This window comes from Galeopterus variegatus, unplaced genomic scaffold (assembly GCF_000696425.1).
Source record: "Galeopterus variegatus unplaced genomic scaffold, G_variegatus-3.0.2 Scaffold1463, whole genome shotgun sequence".
NCBI lineage: Eukaryota > Metazoa > Chordata > Mammalia > Dermoptera > Cynocephalidae > Galeopterus > Galeopterus variegatus.
In genome coordinates, this window is record NW_007727574.1 from 259116 (window position 1) to 285724 (window position 26609).

At 43.2% G+C, this 26609-nt stretch overlaps 1 protein-coding gene across 1 annotated transcript in view; it reads right to left on the reverse strand.

The window, feature by feature from the left end:
• Nucleotides 1-22560, reverse strand: part of URB1 (URB1 ribosome biogenesis 1 homolog (S. cerevisiae)) — a 72597-nt gene extending 50037 nt beyond the window's left edge. Inside the window, exons 1-11 of the mRNA XM_008577233.1 lie at nucleotides 22419-22560; nucleotides 19353-19492; nucleotides 17504-17664; nucleotides 16395-16527; nucleotides 11485-11581; nucleotides 9843-9928; nucleotides 8081-8215; nucleotides 6623-6747; nucleotides 4392-4587; nucleotides 2737-2874; nucleotides 168-341 (exon numbers count right to left, since the gene is read on the reverse strand). Of these exons, the coding sequence (XP_008575455.1) occupies nucleotides 168-341; nucleotides 2737-2874; nucleotides 4392-4587; nucleotides 6623-6747; nucleotides 8081-8215; nucleotides 9843-9928; nucleotides 11485-11581; nucleotides 16395-16527; nucleotides 17504-17664; nucleotides 19353-19492; nucleotides 22419-22560 (1527 nt within the window). The remainder of the gene's footprint in view (nucleotides 1-167; nucleotides 342-2736; nucleotides 2875-4391; nucleotides 4588-6622; nucleotides 6748-8080; nucleotides 8216-9842; nucleotides 9929-11484; nucleotides 11582-16394; nucleotides 16528-17503; nucleotides 17665-19352; nucleotides 19493-22418) is intronic.
• Nucleotides 22561-26609: the final 4049 nt, after the last annotated feature.

Consider the following 26609-nt stretch of genomic DNA (forward strand, 5'->3'; position numbering starts at 1 on the left):
GGTCCTCCACACCTGTGCTACCACACTGCCCGCCAGCTTTTCCAATCCTGCAGCTTCAAGGACACCTCATGTGGCTCCAACCTCTGAGCTCCCAACATCGCTTTTTCCACTAGGAATTCTTAGTAGTGAGGTCTGTAAGGATAGCCTGCACCTGGATCTGGGCCTACCTTGCTCAGGGCTTCTCTGAAGAGCTGCACAAATTCTTCCATCAGCACGGCCGTGTACACGCCTGATTCTTGCCACATCTCTTTATTCAGGCAGTGGTCAATAGTTTTTAATGCTCTCTTCAAAATGACGGAAGTAAGGGATAAAGCTGTGTGTTTCACTGATTTGCTGTCCAACTGGGAAGAAAAAGAGTTAAATCCACGAATGTCTCTAGGATGCACTGGTGGACACAAATTTCCCACCCCTGGGCTTGGCTGGTGCTTGCCCCTTCTCGGGTTATTCCTAGGGAAAGCCACATGAGATGGCTGGTCTCTGTGCTGTGAGAAGAGTGACCTGGGAGCTTGCCCTCCTGACAGCCTCCAGATCTGACCTCAGCCATTGCCAGGAAAGCAGCTCATAGGTAGAGTCCAATAGTGGTTTTGTTTTTATCATCTGCTTTTCCATAAACCTTTTCTGACAACCACCCAACTAATATGGATCATCAGCATTAATGACAAAAAGGTCTCACCAGAACCCACCCACCACTCTTAAAAGTATTCAACGTCAGATGGAGACAGCCAAGAAAATGCATCATGTACTTTAGTATGAAAAACCAGCTCCAGGTTCAGTGAGTAAGCAACTATATTATAGGCCTCTGACACCAAGTTCTCTGCCTCTATTCAGAATGACAGCCAGGAGGGTTTTCAAAATCCTTACTCACTACAGAGACTGAGTAAGGTTCAAAACCATGTGCTACCAACAAAAAGAGGGAAGAGCCAAGGCGCCTGCTAGTCCCATGTGGTCCTGGTGAGCAGCAGTGACAGCATCTTCTGGCACCTGGCAGAAATGCAGAATCTGAGACCCCAGCCCAGCTTAAGCAGAACACACTTCTTTACCAGGACCCCAGGCATACATTAGGTCTTGGCAGCCTCAGCCAGGACACTGTAGACTTACAGTGAGGTAGAAACTAATAAGGCTTCTGATTTACTTTTAGTTTAATAACCATAACTCTGCGCTGCCCCAGCATTCCACTTAGCTGCGGTTTCACTTCATGTACACACTATACACTAAAGTAGGACAACATGAAATATCCTAAGCCAACAATGGCTCCAACCCCATAATCACCTCAAAGGCAGGGCTCCAAACAAGTTTTCACATGACATCCAAAGGGCTTAGGGCAAAAAACTCAACCCACAATCTGAGACCTTGCTTCCAAATACCTTATTTCCCATTTCTAAAATAAGCTAATTTTTTTCTTTCTGATTCTAAAATGTACGCTATAATTTTTTTTAGACAATACTGTAAGGAATAAAAGAAAAGAAACAACTCCTAACTTGGCCCCTAAATATGCTGGCGTCACTGGGTCTTGGCTCTGGGCCACTGTGGAGAGAGGCTCGGCTGTGGCTGGGTGGCCCTGGCCCTGCCCAGGAAGGCAGCAGCCAACTGGAGGACAGAAAGTGTGTCGTCTCTCACTCCTTACAGTCACTCTGTCCAGGGCATAGACCCCTTTTCTAGGGGCACAACCCCTCCATCCTGAAACAACAGGTGAGGAGGAGGAGGATGGCCTTTTATCTCCCAGGGAGTGCAAATGCAGCCCAGGAAGAAGGCACACCTGACACCTTCCTTTTGTTAGGTTTTCCTACAAGCCCCTTGACCTTTCTGCCTAGTCCCACCCTGGCCATCTCCTCTCTACTCCTCACCTCACCACCCACTCTCAACGCAAACCCTGGATGGTTAACCAGGGTTAACCCACTGCACAATCCCAGGAGTCTATGCCACTTTATAGTGACTGCCACCCAACACCACTGGGGCCAACTCATGCCTATGTGACACACCAAGACCAACCTTGGTCCTACAGATACCACACAACAACCCAGCCTGGAGACTACCCTCTGAATATCTGGCCTCCCTCAGGTAGGTCTCAGGCAACCTGGGCTTAGGAGGGGCTGGTAGAGCCCAGGACCCAGGTGTGCCAACAACTCGTAGCCATTCACCTAAGCCCATGATGCTGTGGTGAGATACATAAACCCCTCAGAATGTGGCTTCTGATGGCTCCTGGGGACCTTTATCATAAATAAATAATGATGTGAAATCTAAGTATCAGTTTTTTCCACGAACATGTCCTCAAAAAATGCCTGAAAACTGCTGGTCCTCAAAGTAACCATTTCCCTGAAATCACAACACTATTCATGTAAACCACAAAAGAAAGGATTTGCTAGGCAAATCTCAGTCCCACCCTGTCCAGAAATTCTAAACTAGTGAGATTCTAATAAATGTACTTCCTGTCCTCTGACTCTAACATTCTCCCACCCTGAGGTAGGACTAGAAAGGCTTACAGGAATCCCGAGATCCCGGCTGTGTGATAGAGCAGGGACGAGGACATGAAGAAAGGTGCCTCTGTTCTAAGATCCTAACCCCAGGTGGGTGTCTGTCACTCGTGGGGCTATTTCAAACTAAAGCCTCTGTCCTGGAAGCCTCAGAGGCTAACTGACAAAACAGGATCAGATACTTCCAGGCCAGTATTCTCAGAACAATCACCTAGCACAGCCAATAGGCAGAAAGTTCTAGAAGTGGGCAACCACGTGACCTTACATTCAGTGCTTGGGTGAACATGATCTTATTGCACACCAGGGGCACAGTGGTCACCATCACCATTGCCAGGAGCCGAGGCAAGGGTATAAACTCTCTGGTCTGAAATGCCCGGGAAATCTCCGGCTGGGCCTCATAGATCTGGAAAAAGGAGAAACACGTTTTAGTTGGTGTCAGAAGTAAGTTGCAAACTTGAGGCTAATTGTAGGCATTAACCTACAGTGAAACCGTTCCAATCAAATAATTACAGTGATAAAGGTCTGAGACTTGCCATAAGAGACAAGGTAAGATTATCCCCTATATCCGCTTGTTAAAGACAAGTCAGGTCACGAGACTAGCTGTTATGGCCATTATCAGAGAAGTGACCTTCACAGTGGAGCTTGGCCTGCACTATGGGGAGTCTCTTAAAACTTCTGATGGCAAATAAATCACTGCTAGAATGATAGCATTACTAACCAGTTACTGCTGCACTTAACAGGTACCTAACAAATTACGCCACCTTTTTAAAGCTTTATAACAACCCTTTGGGGTAGGGACACTTAACATTAATAATAAAATACATTTATGGAGGACAAAATTAAACCTCAGTGAGATTAAGTAACTTCCCTAGTGTTACACAGCTAGTAAGCAGCCAAGCAAGGACTCACACCCGGCCGCAAAGACCATCCCCTGGACCAGGAGCAGCTCCAAATGGGGGAGCTGGCCAGGGGGCTGCCTTCACAAAATGAGGGGCAGAGTGCATCTTTCTCACCCCACAACACAAGTGGGGACTACACAGACAGTCACTCAAGTAGAATTTAGAGAATGGGTAAATAAAAGCTTGTTTACACATAACACCAGGCCCAGGTCGAGGCACAAGAAAATAATCCCAGGTATTTCACTGTTAGGCAGGCCATAAATCAGAGAGAGAAAGAGAGAGAGAAAGCTTCACCAAGCCAGGGATTACTGCCAAAGAATTTACGGTAAGGACCTCCACTGGCAGATGAGGGAGATGCTGACGTCCATGATCAAATGGCCAAAGAATTTACGGTAAGGACCTCCACTGGCAGATGAGGGAGATGCTGACGTCCATGATCAGATGCCACTGGCAGATGAGGGAGATGCTGACGTCCATGATCAAATGGAAATTAATGCACATCCACTTAAACAAACACCAACATTTCACAGCTTATTCTTAGTTGCTCTCAGTACTTAAAACAGCAATCTTTAAAAACTATCCTATGATTTAGACATTTCACTAATTCTAGACCAACTGTGCTGAAATTCAGTAAGATTTTGCTCTAAGCAAAATCTTGATAAATGAGATAAAGTGGCTCAATATATTCAAAGAAATAAACTCAAAATTCAGCTCAGTGAAAAGCAAAAACCTATACTTAAGAGGACATGGACGCCAAATTTACACTCTCTAAAATATCCCTTCATAAAGTGGCTCAATATATTCAAAGAAATAAACTCAAAATTCAGCTCAGTGAAAAGCAAAAACATATACTTAAGAGGACATGGACGCCAAATTTACACTCTCTAAAATATCCCTTCATATCTCTGAAAGAAGGTCTTCATATTGCATAGTTTATCAAATCGGAATGCCCGCCAGTCCCGTGACTCCTCACGCTCCCCCTATCCAGCTAACAGACTTTTTATACATCATGTATTTTTACCTTGTTTAGTAGTTTGATATTGTTTAACCAAGTGGACTTCACTCTTGGGAGAAAGGAAAATGTGACTTCCTTGAAATACTTGTTCAGTAAGTCTGGGCACACTTTCAGGATGCTCACCACCAGCTCAGCCACCAGCTCATCGTCCGCTGCAGTCTTCAAACCCAGCAAGAAATGCAGGAGCGTCAGGTTTCCTCCTCTGTCAGAGAAAGAGAGAGGTGAAGTCAGCAGAGAATGTTCAAAACACACCACGGGCTCAAGGTGACAACGGAGCTCCACGAAATCACCTTCAGTAAACACAGTTGTAACTTGGCAATGGGTGAATCTCCCCCTGGTATCAAGTGGGATGTTTTCATGGCCTGTGGGTTCCAGCTCCCCACAAGACAAGATAGCTTTCATTTCAATCCTCTACTTCTGGGTTCCTGAAAAAGTCTCTGCTTTGTCCTGCTCCTATCTCTTCTTTCCTTTGTCCCTACCTTGAGTTCAACTGGACTTCTAAAGAAAAGGAAGAAAACCATTCTCTATCTACCCCAGCCACCTGCCAGTATGCCTCTAAGTCAAGGCTACTGTAGAGAAAGGGCAAAATCATCAGGGAGGGATCCAATCCCAAAATTTCATTTTGAGATTTTACTGACCTCTTCCCTCCAACCACACATGAAAAAAGGATTATGTAAACATGTACATGTGTGAGAGTAAGAAAAATAAGGCATTTTTCTTTGGAAAGGGCAATGTTTTTTATACGAAGTGCTCATGGCTTGTCACATGGTCCATAGTGCCCTAAAGTTATTTCTCAGACTCGACAAGAGAGCACAAGGTCTTGGCACAGGTCTTCTGTCTTCTCTGTTTCTACCTTATTTCACATTCCTACACCTTCACTTAGCAGGTGAAAGAAGCTAGTGTAGGAAAAAAGCCCACTGTAGCAAAATATTCAAAACTTGTCCCAAAGTGGGCAAACAGTCTTCAAAACTGTGACAAGATGATAAAAGGAGGAAAACCTGCGGACATTAAACCTTGCATAAAGGGAGCAACAATCCCAGGATGTACACAGCCAAACCATAGAACTCTAGGTGTTTCCTGCCTTGAAGTCTTTTAAGAAAAGATGCCTTTCCATATCTGCTTGACCATAGGAGGTCATAACATCCAGAAAAACCTCAGAATTTGCCTCCTTTGCATGCCATGCTGACAGTTTCTAGGGTGCTCAGTGTCTTACATCTATAAATTGAGTGAAACTACAATGCTATATGACAGCTTTACATGGTTTTTTTGTTTGTTTTTTTAACTGAATTAGAAAGAGTATAATTTCGATCAGAAAACTGTCCTTTTTAAAAAAGGATGTAAAATTCTTAATATGGAAATTTCTGGTGCTGGTAACACCAAGATCAATCAAGAGTTCAAATCCCTGTACTGGCCAGCTGCCAGAACAAAAAAAAAAAAAGAAAGAAAAGAAAATTTCATGAACAAAATGAATATATACTGCCAAATGAACATAAAATTAAATCTACAAAGAGTGATAAAAAAAACCACACACACACATTTTAATCAACAATGTAATAAAATGAGTAGCATTGATATTTACACAGAGCACAGATGGATATGTATTATAGTTCTATTACTACAAAGAGAAAGTCTAAAAGAATATAATCAAAACCATTAGATTTGGATTCATGTTTCCTTACTGATGAAATGTTATCACAATTGCAAAATGGAACGGAATATAAAAACTCAATCTGTAAATCCTAACTTGTTAGCAGCCTGCCGCTGAGGAGACAGAGAAGTTAGTTTTGAGTTACTGGCTTTGGAATTGGATTTCCTGGGTTCAAACGCAAGCTCTGCCCTAACCAGGGGAAGTGACTTGACCTCTCTGTGACCATTCTGGGGTAACAATGTGCCTACCTCTTGCCTGGTGTAAGGTCCATATCAGGGCCAACCTCTCAGAAAGATGATGTACGGTACTTATTCTCAGATCCAGATGATCTCGCTGTCTTACATGCAGCATCTCCCTGGATGAAATATCCGTGTGTCTAAATAAATTGCCACCCTGCCACCCCTGCCCGAGGGCATGCAATGAATGGAAGTTCTCTCCAATTACTCATCCCTAAAATGAGTTAGAGTCCACAATTCTAGCTCTAACCTACTACAATTCCATCATTTAACCAATTTCCACTAGACAACCACATATGTGACGACTTCCGAGCAACACATACCCTGGGGTTCACAAGAGTGTTGTACTTTACCTGCCGAAGGTGCCTAAAGACGCATCGTAAAAATTAATTCCATGCTTGAGTGAACAGCAAAGATCCATCAGGAAGTTATGAACGAGCTCCCTCACCATGGCTTTCCCTGCTTCGTCAGCAGGGATCTGTGAGGGATTAAAAAAATTTTAAAAATTCAGTAAGTCCCAATCTCATAAACCTCAGTAATAGCTACAGAGTGAAAAGCGGGACAATATCACCTGCCTAATGACAACTTAGAAAACATTTTAAATTAAATGTTTTGTATCATTCCAAAAAACAAACAGAAAACCAAAAAACAGCAGTACACCTATCAAGAGAAAAGAATACTCTTCAGAGGTGCAAGTTTAAACCTGTACTTTTAAAAGCTTAAAAATGACTTAATTTCTCTCACTCTTTTGAATAAAATTCCATATTTGGGAGTGTTTTTATGAAGCCCCCGAGGCTTCCCAGTAATAGAGTGTACAAAAACATGTTCAAAACAAGAGAACATGGTCAGGTCATCAAGATAAAAGCAAATGAAACAGCAGGCTCTTGACAGGTAAATTATTACAAAGTTAACAGGAACTCGGAGCCTTCACTGTTCTGGCCAAGTCCATGTTCTGAAACACCATGAGGAAAACAAAAATGAGGAAAATTAAAATGTACACTGGCCTTGGGTCAATGTGAAAGCAACAGTTTTAATTTAGCACTTGAATTAACTATTCCCTGTCTCCATTCACCCATTAGACTGCCTAAGATTTTAATTCTTTCTCTTTATAGATTGCACTTGACATCTTTTTTCATAATTGGATTTCATGTATAAAATTATTTGGGTCAGAGGGAAAAATAGATTATGATTCTCTACTGGCTTGCGACCAGTAAGGAAGGGAACACTGAGAATAGATGGGGGGTGGAGGGGGAGAGAGATGGACCTAGTTTAATAGGCCTTCCCCCAAGCAAGAGGAAAGACTGAAACAGTGTATTGTGACATTTTAATTGTGTAGTCCAGCAAAAACTCTTAGGTTTATAACCAGCAATATAAAAAAATAAATAAATAAAAGAAACAAGCCTTGAAACTCCAAAAACTGGATATGAAAGAATGGAAGGAAGGAAAAGAAGAGGCAAAGTGAGAGGAGGAAGAGAGAGGCCAGATGAACTGCATAAATCTATCAGGTAAGCACTGCAGGGAAAATTAAAATGTCACTCAGCCAAAGGGAAGAATAGTTTTCTCATTTAAAAAAAAAATACGGTTTATATCATACCTCAGAAATTTAAAAAAATCTTACTGTAAAAAACCCCAAAATTTAAAGTCATATTGCTCCTAAAAGAGAATATAACCATATAACCACAAGCCAAAAGAAACAGTTGAGTGAGATGACTTGTTTTAAAGTCCAGTGTAGTGCTGGGATTCTTCCATCTCCCAACCGTGAGGACCATACACCAAGGATAAGGTCAACTAAAATCCAAAAGTGACTACACCTGGAAGTTTCCTGGGTTTTCCAGGTTCACATCGGCAATCCCATTCCAGCTGTAGAGAGATGCTATGTGGTTCAATAACTGCCCGGTAAAGAAACGCACCTTCTGGGTTTTTGTGATATTTTTATTGTGAACTACCTGAAAATGATAATAAAACAAATAACGTTCAAGGAATTCAATTATTTTTTAAATACTGTTTCTTGTTTTCTCATCATTATAAAACCAATGCATGCTAACGGCAGAAAACTTGGTCAAAAAAAAAGAAAAAGTTACAGAGAAAACCAAAATTCACCAATATTCCTAGAATACCCAGTTATCATTTTGGTATATTTCCTTTCAGCCCCCACCCATACTTCACCGCCAACACACACAATATACATGTATATGTCTTGGTTATTTATTTATTTATTTTTGCCTGAGATTGTGATTACATATGGTTTTGTGTCTGCTTTTACTTATATGGTGTGAGCTTTTTCCTTATTATTAAAAATTCCTTTAGAAAATCGTTCTGGAGGGCTAAATACCATTCCGTTTTATGAACAGGATAACTTATTTAACCATTCCCCTGGTGTTTACAATTAGGTTGTTTCCAAATGCTGGCTGTTCTTCATAAAGCCATGATCAATACTCTCGGATAGTCTTCACTGCATCTCTGACGATGGACTTGGCACAGGTTCTTACAAATGGAACTGTGTGGCACAAGTTCTCAGCTCCACCCAAACCTAGCCCAGAATCTCTGGGGGTGTGGCCCAGATATATGCACTTCAAATACATTCCCCAGTTGGTTCAGAAGCAATCCCTCAGTTCAGAACAACCACATGGTCCATGCGCATATTCAAAACCTTGACACATATTGCCAGAACTGCTGTCTTCCACAGAGGCTGTAACTAATACTTCCTCCAGGAAAGTACCTTATTCCAGATATCTTTACTAGTTTTGAGTATCACTGGTTTAAAGAGTCAATCCTATTTTGGTAGGTGAAAAAACCTGTATGTCATTATTTGCATTACCTTAAATCAGGGTTTCTCAACCACAGCTCTAGTGACATTTTGGCCAGATAATTGCTGTGGGGGCTGTGCTGTGTACTGCAGGATGTTTAGCAGCATCTAAACATACCTGGTCTCTATCCACGAGATGCCAGTTGCACCTCCCCAGTTATAACAACCAAAAAATGTCTCCAAACATTGCCAAATGTCCCATGGAGGGCAAAAAGGCCTCCAGTTGACATCCAGTTTTCAAATACCATGAAAGGAAAGCATTTTCACATGGACTTTTGATAACTTTTCATGTTGGGAGTGTCATAGTTTCTCTACTTCATCATTTAAGGTGCTTCCATATTAAAGACAGTGATCCTTTAAGCAAGTTTTTACATGTTTATAAGGTGCTTGTAAAAGGCAGAATATGGAACATGACACAAAATAACATTTTGCTAGATGTGTAAATGAAGTATTATTTATAATTTACAGCTCACAATTATTACACTACTTATTGTGAAATGCTGATTAACAGTCTTCCTGCTACCTTAATAAAACAGCAGCCTTGCCTGAGCATCAGCGGCTGCTTCATCTGTTCTTTAACTTTCTGGCCAGGATTTGCTCGTCACCAAGAAAGAGTTTCTGCTTAAGACACAGTTTTCCATTCAACCTAAATTAACTATAACCTATATAAGATATTATAGCCCTAGAATCCTATAAAATGCTGGGAAATATTTCTTCATTCACATAGAAAGAACCAATGACAGAAATGCTGATCACCAAACACGTACCTTTGTTTTCAGGGTAGATAACAAAATATTGATGGTAGAAATCCTATCTTCCTTTATGCCTGAGCTAAAGATGCAAGGGATAAATTCTGAAAGTAAAAGTTTCAAAGCATTAAACTCAAAAGTATTTTGACCTTGATCATGCCCCCATTCGTCCTCCCACCCTATTTCCCTTCCCATCCCCTCACCCCCTCCCCAACTGCTCTGCCATATCTTAGAATGTAAAAACATAATAAAATTAATAAATTAAAAAAAATTTTTTAAAGTATTTTGAAAATGAGAACAGATGAGAGAACACTGCTGTTTAAATTGTACAGCAAACAATACAATTTCCTTTTTTCTTTTTTAATTTTGTCTCTCTTAATTATTCAAGTTCACAGTAGGAAACCAAGACTATCTAAAGGTGAAGACAGAACTTTTTAAGAAGCTCAGTAGTTACTTAGTTGTTTCACCTTCCTTTTCTCACATTAAGTAAAATTAACTTAAGACTGACTGAGGGCCATTCACATCCTTAATTACTTCCTTAGGATAAATGACTAAACATGGAGTTGCTGGATCAAGCATTTTAAAAGTTTTGATGCATACATCCAAATTGCCCAGCAGAATTATTATACTGAAGTCAATCCCTGACCCCTTCAGTGATGTGAATGAGTACCCACTGTCCCTTAATAAAAGGCTGGGAAACTGAGATGAGTGAAGAGAATTTTAAAGAAACTACCAGCCCTGGCAGCAGCAGGGCATCCTGAAATTAGTACCTGCCAGTAAGCAGGGGTGAAAAATCTGTAGGCTAAATCACGCAAAGAGAATGCACCTCCTCTCCCATGTGGTTCTAGCGCAGCAGTGATGAGGTCCTTTACACAGACCAGGCTGATGACATATAGGGGGGCCACCACCCACACCATTCTATTAATAGCCCCGGCAGTCACATTCTGGAGGAAGCTCAGGTCTCCCACCCTGGGGGAGGTGGGAGCGGGGCTGGAGACCTGATCACATGAGGCTATAGCACCAGAGTTCCAGCCAGGACATGGAACTGCTCCTCACCTCCAGACAGGGCATGATCCTGGGGAATCTCACTGAGCAACGGCCATATACTAAGCTAAGTGCTGTCATTTACCATCTCAATGAATCTCTTGATAAAATGCAAGTGGCCTCAATAGACAAAACTATGCCAAGCCTCGTTCTAGGGAGACAGCTACCAGAAGATGGTCAAGTTACAATTCTCTGAAGCCCCATTACTGATATTCTGGTAATATGGGGCAGAGTACCAAAGTAATTAGACTTCATTTTTAAAAACACAATTACTAAGGAAAGCCAGCTAGCTAAGGTGATGAATCTGTGTACATTCTGGAGCCATAAAGCCTCCTTTGTTTGCCAAGCTGCCTCTCAGGTTTGCATTTATCCTCTGTTAGGGAATTGCTCAGCATTCCAGGTGGCTTAACAGGAATACCTCTGTTCATTCTGACCACTGATATCAAAATGGCACTGACCAAGGCTTATCACTCCCCCTACACACACACCCTTCATTCCAGTGCATACAGCAGCTGCACAGGCTGCAGGGTTTTTTCAACCTGGAAGAAACGATTTGCCGTAGGTTTTTCAAAATAATAGCAAATGGGTGTCCTAAGGGACAAAAGAAAGCACCTACCTTTCACCTCCAACACCTGCACTATAGTGCTGTCATCGCCAGCAATTAAAAAGGAAAGGACAAACTGAATGTAGGCCAGCCGAACGTCATGCACTCCCTGGAGAACAAAGAGACCCACATGTCACATGCACATTACACAGAACCAAAGGAACAGGAACACAACTCCCGTCTCAACATCACCAGCCTTCCAGTCTCGTCCTGTCATCAGGGGATGGAAGTCTGAAACCAATACTCACTCTTTATGGAAAGCAAAAGTTTTCTCTGCTCTTTCCCCCCTCAATATTCTCTACTTTTCTTTCTTTTTCAAGCCCTATTCTCAATACAAAAGTATGGGTAACAAATAGTTGTGGCCCTTCCCCGACTATACTACATAAATTTCTTTATTGTATGGACCACTCTGGTGTGGAGCAAGAGACTATCAAGCCACCTAGACCCACCTCCTCTCTCTTGCTGATGGAAATTATCTATGTTTTCAAAAATCCAGAGCTAATGGAAAGACTGCTGCTGCTTTTGATGAGACATCAATGTGGTAATGTCTATTTCTTATTAGATATTATAAATAAGTTATAAACTCACACCAGGAATCAAAGCACAGATGCTATCATGTTACGAGCTCTGCTAGCTCATCTTCCCAGTACTGTAATCCACACTGTCCCACTGGTCTTAGCCATGGCCCAAGGCAGCAGCTGTTCTCAGTGAGGGCCCAAAGGCCATGACCAGAAGCCAACATGTCTGAGGAAATCACTATAGCCATCTGATCAATTTTCCCTCCCAGTATCATTAAAACAAAGCCTTGTCTCACCATCCCTTGTTTTACATCTAAGAAACCCAAGGCACGTGGTCATGCAGGACTCTCAGCCATTCCAGAACTACTAGCAAGTGTGCTTAGATCCTCTACTGCTTAACCAAAAACTTTTCCCTACTTCCCAGTTATTCCAAAGGTACCTTAATTCACTGCCAAAAAATAAGTTAATATGACAGAGAATTACTGCCCTGAATGCCTGGAAAGATTCAACAGTAGTCTCGGCCTTCCGGATAGTTCTGTTCTACTAAGTAGTAGTAGCAATAGAGGTGGCAGCAGTAGCAGCAATCATGATGATGATAAAACGATGTTTACTGAGCACTTACTATGTGCCAGGCGCTACGCCAAATGCTGCACATCTGTTATCTCATTTACTCCTCGGAGCAACCTGAGGCACAGATGCTTACCATACCCATTTTACCATGTGGAAACTGAGGCCTTGAAAATTAACTCAGTCACACAGCTGCTAAGTAAGTTAAGTACCAGAATCAGGATAATAAGAATGATTGTACAAACACACTGCTGTAAGTTCAACTACAGAGAAGTTCTTCCTTCTCAGGGCTCCCATGGCATTCTCATTTCACTTTTTCTCAAGGTGCAAGGACCGAACTTGGCATCATTTAGGTCTCTGTGCAAGTACTTAACTAATTCCATCTTGTTTTGTTGGATATATGCTTCTTTCGGAGAAACGAAAGGATAGCCAACAGTGCTCTCTAACATCTGGGCGAAGACCTTGTACATTCATCGTATTTACTGAGTTTACCTCCACTCATGTCACACAGCATTTCAGCAAGACTGTATGAGACCAATGCTGGTTTATTCCAAATATATGGAGAACTTCAACTGTCCTCTCTGTCCTGGGGACCTGTCTGTGAGCCTCTTCACAGCACAGAGTTTGGGACGACAACTAGTGTTGAGAATCAGCTGCATTTCCTTAGTGTTGGCAATGCTCCAGTGCCATCACTCACCAATTCAGTGTTTATAAAACACCCACTACAGCAAGATGCCATAATCTCAGGCTGACAGATGATGCAAAGATGACTAACATACCATCCCTGTCCTCAGGAAGCTTAAAGTAACAACTGTTCCCAAGCCATTTAGATGCCCCATCGTTCAAATTAGCATGTCACCTACTTCAAACACAGTTAATTTGTCATCTTGGTCTACACATGCCTTGTGTTTCAAATGAATGCTGGTAAAATGCTAAATCTTGCCTGGTAAAATTATATTAGATTTTGTCCTTTCCCTGCTAATGGAAAGATCCCACAATTTTTCTTTTTTCTTTTTTAGTATGCTGAATAGTATTGGGAGTGAGGAGCCTGGAATGCTGATCTCAGTTATCTGCCATTCTGGATCTTTCCATCTTGCTTGTACACAGTGGAGGTGCACTATATCTTCTTGTGGATCCCTCCAGCAATAAATTTCTAAATGAAAAGGAATTTAGTTACCACCTCCTGGCTCCCATCTTATATATCTCAGACAAGCCCAAATTTCAGCTTCCTGACATTGTGGAGGAACTAAGTGAGATTCCCAACAACCAGCATCTACCCATTCCAGGCTCGCCACCACATGGCTCCTACTCAGCCACCTGGACCTCTGCCTGCCCTGCCCCATCTCCAGCACACACCATCGAAAGCATCCTACTCCCACTGAAAGACGGCCACATGCCTACTCCTTGTTCCTTCCCTGGGACCTCACAGGGTTATTATCCCAGGAAGAAAACATCCTGAACTCTTCAGGGCTTATTCTGCAAAATGCTGTCTAAAATAGACCAAAACATATTTGGTAAAACTGCTCTTTGGCACAGGATTTTAACAATGCTTTCTTTGGCTGGATAAATATATCCATAGTCCTCTTTCTTCATGAGGCTTAAGAATTCCCTCCAAAATGTTAAAATACACTCATTTTAAAAAATCACTACCAGCATCTTCAAAAACTAATGGCAAGAAAAAAAGGCAAGAGATAGAGTGGGCAGAAGAACTCAAGATTCAAAAAAAAATGCAGAGATTTAAGAAACATATCAATCAAATATAATGTGTAGACCTTGTTTGGATCCTGATCTGAATCACAAAATGTAAGAACATTTTTGAGACAATCAGGAAAAACCAAGAACTGGGTATTAGATGATATTGAGAAATAAATTTATAGTGTTAGGTACAATAATGGTACTGTGGTTTTGTTCTTTAAAAGGTCTTTTTCTGTTCAGAGTACACACTGAAATATTTATGGTGAAATATGATTCATGTCTGGGATTTATTTGCTATAATAGACTGCAGGATCTGCTATGATAGACTGCTTCAAAACAAACTGAAAAGGTGGGAGGCATGACAGTGGCTGAAGCTGAATGACAGGTACATGGAGTTCCTTGTGCTGCTGTATGTTTGAATACCCCTGATATTTCCTGTATTATAAAAAAAAATAGGCCGGCCTGTGGCTCACTCGGTAGAGTGCGGTGCTGATAACACCAAGGCCACGGGTTCGGATCCTATATAGGGATGGCCGGTTTGCTCACTGGCTGAGCATGGTGCTGACAACACCAAGCCAAGGGTTGAGATCCCCTTACCGGTCATCTTTAAAAAATAAAAATAAAAAAAATAAAAAATAAATAAATAAATAAATAAAAATAATTTAAGGTCTGGACACCATTTTCTACAACATACAAAGTATTTATAGTATTTGATACAGAAGGTTACAAAAGGAAAAACACTTGTAACTCGATAATAACTCCCATATTATAGATCCCGGAGAGGCAAAATAACCTGCCCTGAGATGAAACAACCTGTGTGCAGCCCTGTAGCCAGGGTTCAGGAAGGGAAGACCTGATGGGGCTTTCTGACGTTGTCTGGTCTTAGTGGGTGGCCTGGGCACTTAAACTCAGATGGCTGAGATCAAGGAAGGCAGGGGTGGGAAGGAAGGAGGGTATCTGATAATTTCTGCCAGGCTCACTGCCAGCTAAGACCAAAGTACTGTGATATTTGCCCTAGTGTGCAAATAGCACGTGCATTCTTTTTATTAGAAATGCACTTAAATGTCAGGAGCCATTACTCATTGAATGGAATTTGTTGACATGTTAATAAAGCACAGTATCTAAGAGACACTAAAACCTGGAATTTTTTTCATCAGAGAATATTATTTGTAATTCCAGTAAAACACTCAACACCAGGCCAATCTCACAAAGCAGTAAAAGTTACTTGGTGTTATTACTGTTAACCCTTCAGTCTGTTATCTGGCAATGCAGAAATCCCAGGAATATCAAGAGAACAAGGCAACATATAGTTACAGAAGTGAATTATTCTAATGTGGTTCTCCACCACCACAGACAAGGGCTGGTACTTTCCGCTCAGGAAAAGGGTGAGAACTCCGGCTGTGACTGTTCACAGCACTGGAGCACCAGCAGGAGAAATGATCTGGCAAGCAGATGTGGCATTTCGACAACCTTAGCTGCACATGCATTGGGAGGAGGGCCTCTCTCAAGCTCATGAGTCCTAAAACTGTACTTTCTCTCCAAGAACCTTTCCAAACCTAAGTGCAACTTCTAGATCCACCAGGGTTTTTTGTTTTTTGTTTCTTGCAGCTCTACTAAAAACCAACCATTCACACTCCCATTCTCTTTGGCACAATCCAGCCTCTACTTCTTTCATTACAACAGTTCTAATTGGGAGGCGCACATCACTTATTAAAGAGCCATAAAAGTCTTCTTTGAGGATGTCGCTGGCTTAAAAGTTCTAAGGGTTTTCTCCAAAGTGTAAAGAACTGGAATAGAGGACAGGGACAAGCTTCGCGGCTATGAAGCACATGGAGGCTATTTCGTTTATTCAGTAGAGAAGATGCTCACAAGCTAAGTCACAGCCAGGAACGTGCTGCTCTGCTGAGTACCCGCCCTCCTTCCCCCGCACTAAAGTATCCTTGGATGTCCCCACTGTGTAGGCTCTGCAGGTGGATGGACCCATCACCAGCCAGAGGTGAAGTCCCTCCTCACAGACAGAAGCCAGTTGCTAATGAGGCATACACTCCCAAGTGCCAAAGGCAGAGGGAGGAAAAACAGCCACTACAGCCCTCCAAAGGGAAGAGACACACAGAAGAGGGACAACACACTTGGAATTCTCACCTTTGAATCCCTTTTGGTCACCAGGGTGTACAAGGTCTTTTTATTCAAATCAAAATGGCTGCAGACATCCCTGGCAGCTTCAGGACCCTGGGTCACCATGGCGGCCATCAGGTTCAGGCAGGCTCGAGCCACCCTGCACAGAAACACAAGGAATCAGACATATCAGAACAGTGGAAGCACAAAGCCACCTCACCACAAAGGCAACTGCATACTTGGTTGTACGATTTGCTATTCCCAAACCAGGAAAAGGAAGGAAGGAGATACAGAGACATGATCTTTATTTTAAAAAAAAAAAAAAATCTAAAAACCGAGACCAAGGAACAAGAATCCAAAAACACAAGCTATAAAGAGGATGACAATGTCTCTTGAGTAAACCTTCATGTGACTGAGTGACACATCTCAGTCCCTGTGTGTACAGGACACAGAGGAAGACTTCTTCATGGACAGCTCCAAAGTGAACTCCTAGCTGCCTTTCCATTCTATGGTTTCCCAGAATCCATGGTTTACTGAGCACCAGCTACCTACAGGCATCATTCTAGGTGCTGAGAAGGTGGCATTTTATAAGAAGGGCAAGGCCCCTGCCACATGCGCTTTGCATGCTAATGGAGGGAGACAGTCAACAGGAAGATATGGAATATTATGCAACCTCACAATTGCACAAATTGATATTTTTCTCTATGGAGAAAAATAAAGCAGGTGAAAGGGCCAGGAAAGGACAGCAGGAATGCTACTGGATGTAGGACAGTCAACAAAGGCCCTGCTGAGGTGACACTTTTGCAAAGTCCTGAAGGCTGAGAGACAGCTCAAGACTCTCTGGGAGAAGAGCTATCAAGGCAGAAGGAATAGGCAAAGGAAAGGCAAGTCTGAGTGTTCCAGAGCATCAAGGAAAGCAGCGGGGCTGGAGCAAGAGGGATAAGTGGGAGGAGAGAAGTCAGCGACAGCCAGGGACTGGTCCACAGAGGGAGGAGGGGCAGAGACCCAGCTGCAAAAGCCTTGGAAGCAGCTCAGCCCTTTTATGAGCAAAGGTAACGGTCAGATGCACTCACGCAGAGCCAAATGCAGACCAAACCCAAAGGCTAGTCCTTTGCCACACAAAAGCAGCAACTTACCTGTAACCCGAGGCATACAGGGACTCACAAATGAGCTTCATGTGGTTGTTCAGTAGCTTTTTCACAATGTTGGTTCCCACAACATGGAAATGTGAAAGATCACCGGCTGTCCTCAACAATATGGCCTCGAAAACTTGAAATATTAATAGCAGGGGGGGGGACTTAATCTTATCTTAAAAAAGGGAGGAAAGGACTAAACATTTAAATCAAAACAGTCATTACCAATGAAGTAAAATGCAAAATACCAATGGTCTTTTAAGAAATACACAAGTTTTCATATAAATATGGGGGGGGGATCTGTTTTAGGGAGTGCTCCAACTTCTCCAGGAAATCCTTCCTTCTCTGCCTTGGGGCTACATGTAATGGGCTAATCTTTCTTTCCCATACCAGCTACCATCACCAGAGTCTGCACCTCTGAAGGTCAGATTCTTCCTTCAACTTCTCTCCAGAGATTACAGTTTCAAGATCCTTCAGTGTTCAGATCAGACTCTAGGTCCCCTTGAAGCATGAGGCCCAGAATAGGAATTGGTACTGCAGTCAGGTCTACCAGCTGAGCAGAGCAGATCAACACATCTTTCTTCCTGGACAGCAAGTCTATATGTCTCTGATTCCAGTCCTGATGCACACAGGGTGCTATTAAGTAACATCTACCTAGGTCTGTACACGTGTGGTCAGATTTGGGGACCCCTGAGCAAGACCTTATACTAAGAACACACCAGGTAAGAGTGTAAACTTTGGAGCCATGCATCCCAGCTTGGCCATTTACTAGCTGCATGGTACTAAGTAAATCACTGAACTCTAAGCTTTGGGTTCTTTATCTGTAAAATGAGAACAGGAGCAGGACCTACCTAACAGGGTTTGTGTAAGGTGTAAAAGGGCTAATTTACATGGAAATCGTCTAGCATCACACTAGCCTCAAAAAAAAAAAAAGCCTCCAACTGTCCTCAGCAGTGTATTTCTGGTCACATTCAGCCCTCTGTCAGCCTCGCAAGGTCTTTTTGGATCCCATTTTATGCCACGGTACAACATTTTCCCTGGCAACCATGCTGACTCCTGAAACATTTACTGCACACTGTGCCCTATGCTCCTCTTGTCCTAGCTGTAGTTACTTGCAGGCTTAATACCTTCATCGTGCAGGAGTAGGCCTGCCCAGATCCTGAGCCCGAGGTGATAAAGGCAAAGGTGACAGCTCAGCAGGCTGACTTGCCAGGACCCAGGCCCTGGACTTAGTCTTGCTCCCAGTGTAGGGAAGCAGAGAACAGTTTGCTTGACCTGGCCAGTTAGCTCACTTGGGAGAGCATGATGCTGTTAACACCAAGGTCAAGGATTCAGATTCCTGTACTGGCCAGCTGCCAAAAAAAAAAGATGAAATGAAAGAAGAAAGTTCTATTTATGAGAACTGCTCTGGGGATATTCAGGTCTACAGCTTTATAGCAAAACCTCTGAGATTTTAACAGGTTCATATCATAAATATCAAATTTTTAACCTGTTTGGAACCAGCAGACAATAATCAATTCAGTAAGTGTTCTGAGTCTGTGATTACAGTTTTTACCTGCTTCCCTTGTTAAAACAAACCATGTTGGAAACAAGTACATTATATTAAGAATTTATGATCCTTCCTTCTAATATTCACCAATGCTAATAAGAAGTTAGCATTTTCCTCTAAAATACTTTGAAAGGCCATAAAGACAAAAATGAACTTATTCCTATAGCATAGGGACAACGCATCATTTTCTGCTGAAAGTTGGTAATGCCTTGGAAATTCCTATCATATTTCTCTTCGTCAAGCTTAACACAACAGTAGCATTAACTTTCTTCTCTTCTTCAAGCCAGGTAAGGAATAACATACTTCACTTTCAGGCCGCTTCTCTCCACTCAGGAGCTGGAAAATTTCTGCACACTCAACAGAAATCTTTATATACCCTTCCACAACATCATACACATCTTCTCGTGGTAGCTTCTTGGCAGCAGAGACAAATGCTTCCAAGGCTGAAACAACTTGCTGCACAGGCACTGCTCTGGGCGCTGAGGCCAGACTCCATGCTTCTGCAGCATGGTCTACTGAGATAATGAGCAAGGGTGGTGGGTGTTCTCACAGAGATGGCTGTGGGTTGCATGAGCTCAACCCTCATGGGCACCAAGGAGACACACATAATACTCTACCGTCTCCCTCAGAAAAACAGAACACAGGTGACAGCAAGGGCTGTTCATGCAGGGAGAGCAGCGCTATTCTTTTTTAAGGAACCATTTGCCAAACTCTAATATGTACTTACACTTGTCATCTCTCTGCACCTTCATCTTTCCATCCACCATTTACTGAGCACCTACCGCATGCACCAGGCATTATACGTATCTGGAATATGCTGGTGAACAAACTGGAAATGGCCTCTACCCCCACGGTGCTTACAATCAAGTGGCAGAGACCAAGGTCCACGTCATGAATATTTATAGAACACCTACCACAATCACTTAAATAGACAAACTGTAGTAAGTGCTATGGAGCAAAAGTCAAGGGTGTAATGAGGGGTTATAACGGGGGAACAAGATTTAGATTGGAAGGTTGGAAAGGTTTTCTCCAAAGAAGTAACTATGAACCTAATAATTATAAGAGTAAGTATGAGTTGGGGGTAGCCGGGAAAGTGCTCCAGGGCAAGGATGTGCAAAGATCCTAAGGCTGGAGGGTACAGAGTGTGGCTGAAGGCGGGTGGGTGGTTAAGTGAGTGAGTGGGGAGGGCTGCCTGACATGAAGTCAGAGAAGGAGATGGGGCTAGATGAAGTAATAGTAATGAGTTTGGACTTTATCCTAAAGGCAGTGGGATACCACTGAAAGGCGTCATGAGAGGAGTGACATGATCAGATTTGAAGTTTTAAAAGACCGTCTGACTGCTACATTAGAAGAGGCTATAGGAAAGCAAAATTAGGAAAGAGACCAACTCTGGTCAGTTCTGGCCACTATCCCAGCAGGGACTGATAGTGTCTGGACTAGAATGACGATGAAACAGAGGACAGCAGACCAGCTCCTGAGATACCCAGGAGAAGCACCAAAGCTAAGGGTCAAAGTAAGGCAGAGGGAGGTTTCTGGCAGGAACACAGAAGTGAACGGAACTATCACTTACTGCAATGGGGAACACGAAAGCAACATGGGGACTCCAGGGAGATCAAGAGTTTAACCTTTAGAGTACTCACATTTACAAGAAGCCCTTTCTCTATCGCCAGTGAAGTCATGGGCAAACTTTGAAAGGAACTGGCCTGCAGAACTCTTCTTGATCCAGGATCGTCCCTGATGCTGATACTGATCCATTCCTGAGTGCCCTCTGGGTCTTTACCATTCTAACCCTGCAGTTCTCTTTCCTCCACTACATGAAGGGAGTATAATCAGAAACCTTCCCTGTGCCTGGGTTAAAATCCCTCAACATCCATCAATTCCATTTCCCTGATCTTCCAGCAACCTATCACAGGAAGTTACGAGAGCATATCGAAAGGGAGAGAGAAAGAATTCAAGACAGAGACCAGATTCGAACACAAATCCAACACAGCCTCACATGCTTTCACCCACTAGCTTCAGCTTTGCCATGTTTTCAACTACTTCACTTTCACCCATCAGCCCAGATTTTCTTTCAACACCTGTTCAAATGATGCAGCACCTGAATGTCATGGTGCTCTCTGTGCAAAACCGTGAAATATGGACACAGGATCTTTTCAATAATTAAACATGCTCTTTCTTCTACCAGGAAGGTTCCTATCCCTGTCCCGTTCTACAACCCTTTTGAAAGGCCACTACCTCAGGAGAGGTTTCTTTGATCTCCCAGATTAGATGCAAGGCCAGGCAGACACCCTCAGGCACCACACAACTCTCCTGTGAAGGACTTGTGCTTGGAACCGGATGTATGTGATTTTATTGATATCTGCCTTCCCCACATGATGCTTTATAAGCCCCATGATGGCCTGTCTGATTTTTATTCACCATTTTATCTGAACCCTAGCAAATAATAGACCTTAGTAACTACTGAAAGAATAAATTAAATGAGTGAAATGTATAATTCTGTGCTAAAGTAGGTAGCACCTTCCTAGCACTGACGAGCAGCTACAGTTACCAAAAGTTTAAAAACAAAATCTGTAGGAGAAAAGTTGGAAATTGAGGATGTTCTGATCATTAATTTTATAATTTCTTTAACCTGGGAGAAACACTGTCATTTTTAATTTTAGTACAGTGCTAATGTTTCCACTTAACAACATGTTCAATTGTGTTCTTTCTTCATAACCTAGATACTTGCCAAAGGATTACAAGTAGTTGTGAAGGGTGGTCACAATTTACAAAAAATGAAATTAAATTAAAGAATCTGCTTCATCTCAGTCACTGGTCCAAGCTTGGTCAAACAACAAGTAGTTGCAGTGGCTTCTGGTAGCTTGTTACATGTTATCAGGTCAGTGTCAGTGTTGGAGGGTCAAAGCTATTGAAAATGGTGCTGACGGAACAAGGAGTAGCAAACTGTCTCACTGAACTGCCCTGATCTGACTCACGGTAGGGACTCTACAAACATTTGCCGTGTGAATGAGTCGGCCATTTCATTTACTTTCCTGACAACTGCAATAAGCCGGTTTTAGAGCAATGTGTAGTCGCATGGGACTGTCAAAACCAAGCAAGTTGTGGCCCTCTTGCTGTCGCTGACAGCTCAGGGCAAACAACTGCAGCGCGCAGTCCTGGAGCTGCCCCGGTCGGCCGGGGATCCTGGACGCCCAATCACGGGGGCCTCAGTTTCCTGAAAAGCGGAGGCTTGGCTCTGACCCTCGGTCAACCAAAAGCTGTAAAAAGGACAGCCCGTGTCTAGCCCACTTAGGCCCCGCCCGGACCGAGGCCCGGAGACCAGCTCGCAAGCACGAGCTCCTGGCCCCGGGCCCGCCGCCCCGCACTCACCTGGCCCCGAGCCCTGCGGGTCCCTCAGCTGAGCCTTGAACCGCACGCCCGTGAGCTCCTCAGTGCGGGACCGTTTGGCTGCGCTCGTGGGGGACGCCGAGTCGCCCTGGCCGCTCGGGGCCTTCCTCTTGGAGACCCCCATGGCCGAGAGAGCGGAAGCGCAAGGGGAACCACACACCCGCTGGGACCTGGCAAGAACACGCCAGCAGATAGGACACACGCACCTAGGGTCCACCTGCCAGGGGCCCACACGCGGCCGGGAAAGGGCAGGGCTGATGGAAAAGGCGGGGCCTCTGTGTGGGAGATTGGCGGAAGAGGTGGAGGGAGGCCGGAACCGGAAGGGGCGGGGCCTTAGAAACGGGGAGGCGAAAAGCTGGGGTCAGGGCTTCTTCCGTGTGGCTTTGGGCCGGGTTGGCTTCTTCGCGGCTTGGGAAGAGTGGACACTCCACGACATCCCCGCCCAGCTGCGGTGGGCTGCGGTCCACCCGGGCGCACCTCCTGACTCCGGTGGCCCTCTTGGGGCCCCTGTTAAGAACTCCCAGACCCTTCGCTCCCGGCCTGACTGAACAGTGACGAGACGGGCTCGGCGCGTCGTTGCTGCACAATGAGTTCACTTCTCAAACTGAGGACGCCTCAACGGTGTCGCTTGAAGAACTTTCCTCAAACACAGTGGGATTCGATACTTTTACAATTTGAGGCCCAGTGCGTTGGCCAGGAGGGTGGATATCCCCTGGCTGGATGCCAGGCGGGCTTGTTCCTGTGGTGCCCCTCACCCTGACCCCCGACATGTCACAGCCTGAACCAGACCGGCTTGCCTGGTGGGGTGCCCCAGACCGACCTCCAGCCCAGGCTTCCCCAGACTTGCTCTTTGTGCCATGCAGGGTGGAAGGAGAGGACCAAATGAAATAAATATGAAAACCCTTTACGGACAGCGTAGGACCTCCACGTCTAAGTTCCTGTCATTCAAATAGAGACAGCACAGCCAGCCCTACCCAATCCTCGGGGCTGTTGTGAACAGCAAATGATGCAATGTATGAAAAACTGCTTTGACGGGAAAAAAAGTACAGCGTGTTTTCTAAGATGTTATTAATTGACTCCTGAGCCATATCAAATACTCAAATAAAATGGAGGTAAAAATGAGTTAGTAAAAACGGGCTGGCACATTTTTTAATGCAACTTCATCAATACTTGGGTATGTCTTCAAAATATGAATCAGTACATTAGATGAGAGATTTGGTGATTCCTGGAATTCTCCATCAGGTTGTCCTCTAGTCTGAGGAAATACTGCATTTTGTTCTGTAAGCAGATGTGTTTTGAGCATCTGAGGACGTGGGCTTTTGTGGTCTGTTGGGGTTCAGATTTTCTTGGTAGAAAAAGCACATTGTATTGACCCTGAACAAGACAGTTGTGCCTGGGGAAATGCCTATGTTGTAGGCAGGTCAGGCAGAGGAAATTGCCCCAACAGATTTGAGCTGATGCAGCAATATTAAGAGAAGGGGATGTGCTCAAAATTCAGGCTATAAACGGCAACACTCATATTAGTAAAGGCAGACTTAATTTCAACTAATTGTCCACACTGGTCCTCTTCTCTGGTTAGCGATGCAGCAATATTAAGAGAAGGGGATGTGCTCAAAATTCAGGCTATAAACGGCAACACTCAGTAAAGGCAGACTTAATTTCAACTAATTGTCCACACTGGTCCTCTTCTCTGGTTAGCTGCCACCCACGGACTTGTTTTCTGCCATGGTAGGCCCAACCAAAGAGGCAGCAGGGAGATTCAGAAAACAGTCAGAAGCCCTGAGTTAAGTTTCTGTCTTGGCCAAATTACCATCTCTCTGGACTGGATTGCTTTACAAAGAATTAGAGAAGGGGAGGAACTTGACAAGATTCCCCAGAGAATAATTGGTGGAACCACGACTCATTCAGTGTATCCTAGCCCCAAATTAAAAACAAAGAAATGGAAGTTGGTAGTGTCCATCACTGCCTTAGCCAGAGACATACCTGATGGCAAGTGGGGCTCAGAAGTACAGATGGATGCTTCAGACTAACTCAGCCCAATGCCATGAATCATTGGTGCCAGGTCACTAACCCCCTTTCAGATATCAGGCTCATCAACCAGCCTCTGTGTAGTGACTTGGCTTTCTGTAAAAAGGTCTGCAATATTTGCCTGCAAGAGTATTCTGGTCTGTTGAAGACTTAGCATCACTGTTATTAGGACATGCTGAGCTGGGATTCACCTCAGGGCTTTTGTACTTGTTCTCTTCCTTTAAAACTCTTTGCCCAGACTTCGACTGGCTCAGACTCACTTCACTTGGGTTTTTCCTATCCATCTCTCACTCTCTATCTTCTTACCTTCCTCTATTTTCCTTTATTGCCTTTATCACTTAGGGGTGAAGTAGATATTCATTTGTTTTTCAAATTCATTTACTAAAATGTGCACTGACTAATGGCACGAAATAAAGTCCAGTTCTCCATTTTCACTGCCTAGAACACACATAATGGGGCTCAATAAATATTTGTTGAATAAATGTCTGTATATGTGTGTACATGTGAATATGAATGTATATCCTAAAAGGAAAGTTGACCCAGAATGCTGTCAAAAAAACTCAGGGTGCAAGTTTCTGACTCTACAAGCTTGTGAACTGGTTCCTGGACTGTGGTGAATCAACCAAGAGAAGTGTCCAACCTTAGAAGCCAACCAGTTCATCTCCAGGGGCCACATTTCTTGTTCACACCTGCTAAGTGTGTGTGTGTTTCTTGCCTATTTCAATCTTATAAAGTTAAGTACAAGTTCTGGAGAGAGGCAGAAGAAGCTCAGTTAGAATCCACATGAAGTTTTATTAAAGCATATTTATCATGGGCTCTCAGAATGTGAGGTGTATATACAAGATGAAGTCATCCGAAGGTTTACCATACATTATTTCATCTAGATAAAAGCTTGTTAATGAAATCACATTCTAGACAGAAGAGGTGTGAAATTCTTTTCTCTCTTTTGATACAGGTTTGAATCTCTTTAGTGATGAACTTTAGTGAATCTCTTTAGTGTGTTTTTTACTTATATCAAAACATTCAATTATCTGCTTGTTTAGCAAGGAGAAGAATAAAGCATTATTTCAGACAGTCACTGTGAACCTCAGTGAAGGACACAGTATCTTGGAAAAGATAAGTAAGCCTCTGGCTTCTATATTCAACAAAACAGCAATACCCACCAATATTTGCTATGTGCAATGCATTATACAATGAGAAGAATAAAGCATTATTTCAGACAGTCACTGTGAACCTCAGTGAAGGACACAGTATCTTAGAAAAGATAAGTAAGCCTCTGGCTTCTAAATTCAACAAAACAGCAATACCCACCAATATTTGCTATGTGCAATGCATTATACAACGGACATGAAAAAGTACCCCACAGTATACCTTCCCCCAAGGGACTTACAGCATTATTGAGAATATGATGCACCTGATAAGTTCAATAGATATAAAGAATTTAACCAAGAATCCAAAATGATATGAGATGTTACAAGTCCATGGGGTAACTAAATTGATTATTTGAGCAATAGACACCTCACATAGCATAATCCACATCACTGTGGGCTTCTTGCTAAAATTATCATTTTAAAGCATTTAAAGCAGATTTTAAAAACCAGAAACATCAAACTGGTCTGTTTTTCTACTCTGGGGCAAACTTGAAGAAGAGTAGAAAATGTTCCCCTCTTGTCCAATGTGGAATGAAATAGCCATAAGTGTGAGGTTGCTGTGGATTGAATGTCCCTCCCAAACTCATTGAAGGTTAAATTGTGTCCCCCAAATTTCTAGGTGTTGGAAACTTGACCCCCCACTGTGACAGTGCTGAAAGAGTGGAAAATCCTATTGTGATGACTGAAAAGTGGGGCCTCAAGAGGTGATTAGATTGTAGGACCCTGCCATAATGAACTGATTAATAATGGTGGTCAGGGGCATGCTTCTGAGGGCTTTAAAAGGAGAGCACATGAGGAGCTCTTTCTCTCTGCTTCGCCATTTTCTGCCATGTGAAACCCCTGCATTGTTATAAAGCCACCACCAAGAAGACCCTCACCAGATGTGTTCCCTGGACTTTGGACTTTCTAGCCTCTGAAACTATAAGCAATAAATTTCGTTTTCTTATACATTACCCAGTTCCAGGAATTTGGTTATAAGCAACAGAAATGGACT